This window comes from Brassica rapa, chromosome A03 (genome assembly GCF_000309985.2).
Source record: "Brassica rapa cultivar Chiifu-401-42 chromosome A03, CAAS_Brap_v3.01, whole genome shotgun sequence".
Lineage (NCBI taxonomy): Eukaryota > Viridiplantae > Streptophyta > Magnoliopsida > Brassicales > Brassicaceae > Brassica > Brassica rapa.
In genome coordinates, this window is record NC_024797.2 from 17169167 (window position 1) to 17179324 (window position 10158).

The 10158-nt window shown below is 32.1% G+C and overlaps 1 protein-coding gene across 1 annotated transcript; it reads left to right on the plus strand.

The window, feature by feature from the left end:
- The first annotated feature begins 3829 nt into the window (after positions 1-3829).
- Positions 3830-6786, plus strand: LOC103859389. Its single transcript, XM_009136916.3, has 3 exons — positions 3830-4980; positions 5803-6345; positions 6430-6786. Exons 1-3 carry the CDS (start codon positions 4120-4122, stop codon positions 6526-6528), a joined length of 1503 nt encoding a protein of 500 aa, XP_009135164.1. The 5' UTR covers positions 3830-4119; the 3' UTR covers positions 6529-6786.
- Positions 6787-10158: the final 3372 nt, after the last annotated feature.

The following is a 10158-nucleotide window of genomic DNA, read 5'->3' on the forward strand; positions in this document are numbered from 1 at the left end:
TAGACGACTGAAATGTAAGTCGTCCAAAAAGTCAAAGTTCTGAAATAATCCAGTCAAATGCAAAACTAACCTCTGACGACTGAAATGTAAGTCGTCTAGCTTTTTTGGAGTTTTTTTTTTAACCAAACAATAGTAGACGACTTAACTTTCAGTCGTCCGAAATAACAGATTTCAAAGTCAATTGCAAAAATAACCTCTGTGTTGACCAGACGACATATAGTTTAGTCGTCTAGACAACTTAGATTGAAGTCGTCCGCGTCTTCTCCACTAGTTTTTAAGTCTTCTACGTTAGTTTTTGAATAACTTGTATTTTTAAGAGTGATAAGTAACTTCAAGATATGTAAAACTCATATTTACAAAATATGTTCTCTCCCTTAATTTTACTAAATTTGACTAAGTTTTTCAATGCAAACTTATAAAAAATATGATATGCTTTGACTAGTTACTATTGTTTGTTTCCATCTCTTACCAACATTCTTGTTTATTAAGATGAGAAAAAGGCCATTGGAGTTTATTATTGCATATGATAGATCCAAAGATAAGAAAAAGGCTACTGAAGTCTATTATTTCATTGATTTGTAAATGTGTAAACACATTGTTAGCACATTTAATACATCTTGCAAAACATTATTACTGATTTTACAAAAAATTCACAACTAAAAGAGTATACATGCAATTCATAAAACAGACCACAAACAAAACTATTATAGATCATTCATCTACAAAGACAAGCTTGGATTCCACTTGAGTAGACAAGACCAGACAACTTTTAAGAAGTCCAGACGACTTCTAAGAAGTCCAGACGACTTCCAGGAAGTTCAGACGACTTTGCCAGAAGACTTTTAGGAAGTTCAGACGACTTCCAGACGACTTTACAGGAAGTCTAGACGACTTTTAGGAAGTTCAGACGACTTCCAGACGACTTCCAGATGACTTCCAGATGACTTCCAGACGACTAACAAGTAAGTCGTCCTAGAAGTCTTCCAGATCTGAAAAACCTGCATATTTAATCCAGATCTGAAAAACCTGCATATTCAAAAACGTTCAAATGGCTTAAAAACAGAAAAAATGAGTGGAAGATTAGATAAATCTACCTTTACAGAACACACAAAAATACATATCTAAAAATAATAGATCTACCTTTAAATTAGTGGAAGATGAGTACCAAATAATTAAAAACCTGCAAAAAAAAAAATAGATTAGTAACAAAGACATGAGACAAAATTGAAAAATTCATATAAAGTTTGGTGTTTTCAAGTCAAAGAGATTAGAGTGGGTTTGGAGAGTTTTAGTTTGGGAAAAAAGTAAGAACTTTATACAACAAGAAGTTACCAAATGAAGAAAAATCAGACATAAGAACTTACCAAAACGCTCAGAAAAATCCAGACGACTTCCTAGAAGTCCAGACGACTTCCTGGAAGTCCAGACGACTTCCTGGAAGTCCAGACGACTTCCTGGAAGTCCAGACGACTTTGTCAGAAGACTTCCAAGAAGTCTAGACGACTTCCAGACGACTTCCAGACGACTAACAGGTAAGTCGTCCCAGAAGTCTTCCAGATCTGAAAAACCTGCACATCAAATCCAGATCTGAAAAACCTGCATATTCAAAAACGTTCAAATGAGTGGAAGATTAGATAAATCTACATTTATAGAACACACAAAAATACATATATAAAATTAATAGATCTACCTCTAAATTAGTGGAAGATGAGTACCATTTGATTAAAAACCTGCAAAAGAGATAGATTAGTAAGAAATACATGAGACAAAACTGAAAAATTCATATAAAGTTTGGTGTTTTCAAGTCAAAGAGATTAGAGAGAGGTTGGAGAGTTTTAGAATGATGAACATTACATTTTTGTTGCAGCCATTTGAGAGGAGGAGAGAGAATGTGTAAATTTTTCTTTATATAGGGAGACAAAAAATCCAATTAGATTAAATATTTTTGACTCAGACGACTTCCTGGACGACTTACATTTCAGTCGTCTGGTGAAGAAATTAAAACAGACGACTTACATGTAAGTCGTCCAGAAGAGTTTAATATTTTTAGCGGGAAATTAAATATTTTTAGCGGGAAACTAAAATAGAAGACTTTCCAGACGACTTACAAGTAAGTCGTCTGGACGACTGAAATATACGTCGTCCGGGTAAATTATTCAACAGACGACTGAAATATAAGTCGTCCACACCCTAAACATAACCCCTAAACTTAATTATCTAATTAAACACTTCATAAAACCAAATCAAACTTGAAAAGTGTTTACTATACACAGAAATAAACACATATAGGTGAAAACTAATTTTTGAAAAAAAACATTTTAGTTTTCCAAAATCTAACCCTCACAATACATACAATACTACAACATATGTTTGCCAAACTCCTAAACCAAAGTATTTCATGATTCACTACTTCCACTCATATATCTTCAAAACAAATCAATTTTATCATATCTTAATTTATATCAGTTAAAACTGTTTATAATTACTTGATTTTTATTTTTTACGCATCAAAATATTTTTTACAAGATTTATAAATTATTTTTAAAATAAACTGGTACCAGACGACTTACACTTCAGTCGTCCAGATGACTTCCAACATCTCAGACGACTCAGACGATTTACTGGGGCTATATTCGTAAAAATGGCTTCTGTTTTTTTGTTTGGTCACAAGGGGCTGAGCTGTAATTTCACTAAGCTTTTAGGTTAGTTTTGCATTTGATTCAAGTTTAGGTATAGGTTTGGAATTAAAATCAAGTTGTGGGTTAGTTTTGGCAAAAACCCCTAAAAAATTATATCCAATTCAACATTAAACAATAATCACTAAACTAATGTTATGGTATTTTTAAAAATTAGTAACCAACTTAGAGTATTTTAAGCTATTTCTCTTCATTTTATCTCTCAAATTAATACAATTCCATTTTCTTATATTTCATTTGTTCTGATTCATTTTGCATACATTCGTAGAAATCCAGGGTCAGTGAAACAATATTTTTATGGTCCAATAAACTAGCAGATTTGTGTGTTTCTCTGTACTTTGAAGTGTGATTCGGTTCGTTTTTCTTCCTGTATCTGGAAGTATAATTTGGAGAAGACTTTTCAAACCACTTTATATCTTGCTTTTGGCTGGTCTTTGTTAAGAACCACAAACATTCTAGTTGAGCATCACTGCAATTAATTCCTTTCCTATCCATGTAGTTTGTTACCCAAGAAGGCCAAGACAGAAATTTTCTGCTTATGGACTCATTTTGAAAGATCCACAACGTGGTGTCGACATGTGCAGCTTAATTGTTCCTCAAACTCAAGTCACTAAGATTGGATGCTTCATGCATCAAAGCATGTCTTATAAATATGTAAAAGGGAAGTGTTTCAAAAAAAAAAAAATATATGTAAAAGGGAAGAACAAATTGTGAGTTGAGTTATATCGTAGTTCATCACTATATAAGTGAGCTCCACGAATACGTGTTCCCATGCCTGTAAAAGAAGTCCACACATAGTCCTTTCTATTTATATACTTCTATATATAACGAGTCCTACTTTTTTCTCTTATTTGGTATTTTTTCCTTTATTTACTCTTAGTAACTAGTTCATATGTTTCCTCATCTTTAAACTCAGAACACATATGTTGACAAAAAAAAAAAAGCTCAAACAAACATTTTATATTTTAAAAAAACACACAACAAAATTATATATCCCATAATAATAAACACGTTAGGTTTAACAAATACCCATTTGTTCTTGTGGTTCTATTATAGTTTGAAACCTGATATATATTTGACCAAAAAAAAAGAAACCTGATATAATAATATATTGACACATATTTGAAATCTCATTGTTTTTTTTTTGTAACAGGAAGCCTTCTCATTGTTGACTGAGGTTATCTCCGTCATTTGAGTGTTTCATACACTGTCTTCATCTTCTTCTCCCAATTATATATGTTTATCGCAGAGTTATCACTCCAGAAAAGGGGAAAACGAAAATAAATAAACTAGTAAAAATAAATAATCTCAGCCACTAAACAATCTTAGCCACCGTTGGGGTTACTTCCGTAAATTTCAATAAGAACTTCTTTCCCGCGGCGTACGCAAGACGGTAACTGAGAAAATAAAGTGATCTCCGGTGATGAAACTGAATCGCGGCGGTGGAGAGCTCGGCCACCACCACGAGGCCCTGAAGTTTTCCAGCTTAACCTTCACGCTGGAGCGGCCACGTGACTACCTCGTGCTGTTCACTCGCTTTTCCATCCTCACGTGCCTCATCGTCTCCGTCTCTCTCGTTCTTCGCGCCACTTTCTCATCCTCCTCCGCACCCTACTCCTACGGTCTCCGTTTCCCCGCCGTATCTCAGAAAGCACTAGCTACACCGCCGGCGAGATCCACCGGTCCGATCAACATCTCTCACATCCAGTTCTGTATCGCCGGAGCAGCTGAGACCTGGCTCGATCGGAGCCGTTACACCTCCTCGTGGTGGAGCAAATCCACACGTGGATTCGTATGGCTCGATAAACCGGTTATGATCAATAAAAATCATTCAAATAACCGGTTCTCGATTCCGGTTCGAGTTTCCGATACAAGCTGGACTCGGTTCAGATTCTCCAGCTCACGAGCCGCGGTCAGGATCGCTCGCGTGGTCTTGGATAGCTACAAGCTGAATCTCCCCGACGTGAGGTGGTTCGTGATGGGAGACGACGACACCGTCTTCTTCGCGGAGAACCTCGTCGAGGTGCTCTCCAAGTACGACCACGAGGAGATGTGGTACGTCGGCGGAAACTCGGAGAGCGTGGAGCAGGACGTGATGCACGACTACGACATGGCGTTTGGAGGCGGCGGGTTCGCGATCAGCCGTCCGCTCGCGGCGCGTTTGGCGGCCGCGATGGACGGCTGTCTCCAACGGTATTTCTACTTCTACGGTTCGGATCAGAGGATCGCGGCTTGCGTTAGCGAGATTGGCGTTCCGTTCACCGAAGAACGCGGGTTTCACCAGGTGTGTTTCTGTTTTTTTTTATTGGTTGATTGGATTACACGTGTCCCAATCGTTTGTTGGAGCCCCGACAAAATTCAAAAAGTTTTGGATGCTGAGAATGAGAATTGCTAGATTTGCGTGGATTTATAAATTTTATAAATGAATAGAGGTTTGAATAGAGTCAAACTTATTAATCACTTAGGTGAGTGTTGAGAAAAGCATTTATTAGGATTTGGTTTAAAGTCACACAATTGTTGACTAAATAAGAAAACTAGTGTCAGTTACTGATAAGACACATTAGCCTCGCTAATCTGACTTACATACACGTTTAATTAATGAAACAAACTGAAGTGTGACAGTTTTATGCTTAGCTGAATGCTCTCCTACCGTTTTTGTTTTGTTTTATGAATGGTCCTCCGTTGCTTGTGGTCCATGATTGTTGGCAAACAAATTATTTATTTATTTATTGGGGGTTTAAATTTATTTTTAGAGCACGTGATTCTGTCGTTATGATATACTGTACTACTTCTTATACGTAAAGAAATAAATATTTTAAATATGAAAACATTTTTTGAAACCGATGGACTCAATTTTCATATTAGACCTAGTTATCTGCTTTCTTTAATGTGCTTCTAATCTATGTTTCCTGTAAAAAAAAATTGCCAAAGATTATTTTTGTTAATGGTAACTCTGTTTTTGTCCAAAGAAAAGAAAAATGGTAAGTCTGTTTCTAATTAAATATTTAAGATTGTTGTAAGTATTTAGATATACCAGTATTGACATAGAGTTTGTGTTTTGTACTAACAACATTCTTTGTTGTGTTGAAAACAAATAAATTTGCAGCTTGACATAAGAGGAGATCCATACGGGTTTCTATCCGCGCATCCACTTGCACCGCTTGTATCTTTACATCACCTCGATTACTTAGACCCATTATTACCTAACAAAACCCCCATCGAGTCGTTACAAACCCTTATGAAACCTTACACCTTAGACCCGCATAGAATACTCCAACAGATTAACTGCCATGACCCCAAGCGTGGATGGTCCATATCCATCTCGTGGGGATACTCCATTCAGATATACACATACTTCTTAACCACTAAAGACCTGGAAACGCCGTTGCAGACTTTCAAAACCTGGCGGTCTTTTAGCGATGGGCCTTTCACGTTTAACACCCGGCCCTTGAAGCCTGACTCTTGTGAGCGTCCCGTCACTTATTTCATGGACGGAGCAGAGGATGTGAGGGATAGTGGGACGAAAACTTGGTATAGCGTAGGGGATAAGAACTATGGTCATTGTGAAAAGAGTGAGCATACTCGGGTTAACAAAGTGAAGAGGATATTGGTGACTTCAATGAAGATGGATCCTGACAATTGGAAAAAGGTTAGTGTTTCTAATTTATTACATATTGGTTTTATGTGAAATTATGTTTTGAAGCTTTATAGTTATATTTTTTTTTGTTGATAGGCACCAAGGAGACAGTGCTGCGAGTTGTTGGAAGGAGGAGGAAATGAGAAAGAAATGTCAATAAGGATTAGGAAGTGTTCATCTTTGGAGATGATATAAGAGAAACTCGAAAACCAGATAATATTCTAAACAATTTTAGTACGAACCAGATTCCGGTTATGGTTTGGTTACAAACTAAACCAAGAAAACCGAATCAGGACCAACGAATAGTTAAGCAATTTTAGGCTCACTGAGAGAGGAGAGCATAGAAGACTCGAGTTCTTACTATGTTGATGTTTTTTTCACTTTACCTATGCATGTGTCGTGTATGATAATAGCACATATACAACAAATGAAAAAGAAAAGATCTTGGCTTACCTTTTGAATTAGATAAATGAACAACAAAATACATGAATATGTTTTCAGCATTGCTACAAAAGGTGATCGAGTATGAAAAAAAAAGACGATTTTAAAATACTAGACAGAGGATGTAGTTGATATCATGTAGCTAGTAATGAAGTTAATGAAATATAGTTCGTTGACCCCCAAAAATTACGAATATTGGCAAATCTTATATATTAAAACAAAAGCCACAACTTTGATTCATGTGTGATTTTATCAAAAATGGGCCTAATGAACATATTCTTATAAAATCATATTACATTTAATCTCAAATCTTATCATTTAAATTTTGGGCCTACCAAAATTTTTTATTGAACTATCAATAATTAGATTTAAAGAATAGATGATACATTGGACTTATAGATAGTATAAATTAAATAGATATAATTTAATGTTATAATACTATACTTAAATATTTAAATATTTGTCAATATTTTTTTTTGTCATCAACTTTACAGATTCATATTGACTATGTGAACCAAACTGGGAGATCTTGATCTATGTGAACTACAAAAGACGTTTCCTTCCTAGCACTGTGAGCTAAGCTATCCGTCTTCTTGTTATGCGTTCTTGGTATATAGATAATCTCTGCTCGGGAAAAATTCTCTCTCAGGCTGTTTATATCCTCCAAATAACTTGCAAATGCTGGTAATGATTAATTTTTGTCGATGTTAATTTTTAAAATTATAAAGATTTTTTTTTAAATAACAAAAATCATATTATCTAACAATGATTAATCTTTACTACCTTAAACCAATGAAAACGAATTTTAATCTATATTGTTTATTTTAAAAATTAAACAAAAACTAAATGTTTAATTATTTACTCGATAATATAAATCTATGAAGCGAAACGTTTAATTTTTAAAAAACTTTCTATATTTGTGAAATGTTACAATATCTTTGAATATGACAATAAAATAATATTTTACTAATCTATTTATATATAGTTACGATTTTAACAATAAAATAATAATCCCAATATATATATATATATATATATAGAAGAATATACAAATGCATGTGAAAGTTTTAAACAATTTTTTCAATTAAAATAATATACCGTAAACTTATTATGTTTAAAAATTGATAGACCCATATATTATAATATATACCAATTTAGAATTGAAAACAAAATATTTATATAAAATAAATGAAAGCAAAAACCTACGCGGTTGCGCGGATCGAGATCTAGACCTGTTATATATTATAAAAACAAAAGTCACAACATTGATTCATGTGTGATTTTTTTAAAAAATAAACCTAATAGACATATTCCTAGAAAATCATATTACATTTAATCTATAATCTTATCATTTAAATTTTGGGCATACCAGAAATTTTTATTGTGCTATCAATAATTAAATTTAAACAATAGATGATCTATTGGATTTATAGATAATATAAATTAAATAGATATAATTTAATGTTGTAATACTATATCTCCATATGTTAATAATTTAAATATTTGTCCATGTTAACTTTTAAAATGATAAAGATTTTTTTTTTAATAATAAAAATAATATTATCTAACAATGATTAATCTTTACTACCTTAAACCAATGATTTTTTTTAAAACTATATAGCTTATTTTAAAAATTAAACAAAAACTAAATGTTTAATTATTTACTCTACAATATAAATCTATGAAGCGAAAAGTATAATTTTTTAAAATCTTTCTAAATTTGTGAAATGTTACAATATCTTTGGATATGACAATAAAATAATTTTACTAATCTTTATATATATAGTTACGATTTTAATAATGAAATAATAATCCTAAAATATATATATATATATATATAGAAGAAGATACAAATACATGTGAAAGCTTGAAACAATCTATTCAATAAAAAAATATACCGTAAACTTATTATGTTTTAAAATTGATAGACACATATATTATAATATATATACCAATTTAGAATTAAAAATAAAATATTTATATAAAAATAAATGAAAATAAAAGTCTACGAGGTTACACGGATCGAGATATAGATTTCTTCTAAAAGGCATATATTTTTCATAGTTGAAGATATGCTTTTCCCAGATTAAAAACTTACAAAATATTCTTTCTTACACAGAGGGAGAAGGATAAAAATAAACAGGATAATTATGTGATATTTCCAAAGCCTATCCAAACATACGACTTCACTAATATAAAAAGGAAATTGCAATTTATGATATATTAAAAAGTTACAAATATTATTTCCAATTATTAGTTTTAAAAAACAATTTCCTATTAGTAAAAGGATTGTGCAATATATATATACTAGTATTATCGCCTGTGCTGCGCACAGGTTAATTTACTGTTTTAAATTTTTATCATTTTATAATGTTCTGTCATAATCAATTATTATTAATATTATATGAACAGTGGTACATAATATTAGAGATTCTTGCCTTGAAACAAAACAATTGAAACTTGAAAGGATAAAACAAATGTCACTATAAAATGGATACATGTTTGCAAAACTTTTTAAAATATCAAAATATAAAATATGGTTAAAAACACTTTATTCAATCCATTAATTTTGTTCAATGATTTTATAACAACAAATAAATTAGTTTAATTTAAATACGATGAATCTAATAAATTTGATATTTTTTTATAGTTAAAGTAATTGTTGCGTTGATATATTATGTTAATTTACCAACTTGTTTTAAAAAACTCACATCTGAAATACCCACATTACTTTATTTGATGCTTTATTAAATTTATAAGATTACATTTTAGATCTTTAGTTTGCTTTTTATGAAGCTATAATGAATTGTCTAGCAATAATTAAGTAAAGTAGATTTACCTTTCAGAAATGCAAGTTCCGTAACATCCAACAATAGTTTTAGGGTTGAAAACAATTACAGTAGTGAACGCTGAAAAATAATTGACTCAACAAAGGAAGTATTAATCAATAAATCAAAGAAAAATAATAAAGACTGGAAAACATGCAAAACCTTCTTTGTGAGGAGAAAACTTGATGCTTGTCTCTTTCACAAGAATAATTTTGATTATGCTCCATCCCATATCTCCAAACCATAACCTACAGTACATGTAAATCAATAGATAGAAGAAGTTTCCAAGTTATACACTGCAGTGATCTAAAATTGAAATCTCTTCAAAAAATACCATACCAGTATCTCTTTTTTTTTTGGTGTAAACCAGTATCATTTTTTTCCCATAATTTTACTGTATTTATCGACTGAGTATTGATTCAGGTGATGAATAAATAAAATTTGAATTGCCACAGAAGAAAGAAGAAAGAAGATAGGAAGAAACCTGTTCAATTCAAACGAACCTAATACTCAATCTCTCTTTTTGGCAAACGGACCTAATACTCAGACTCTCATT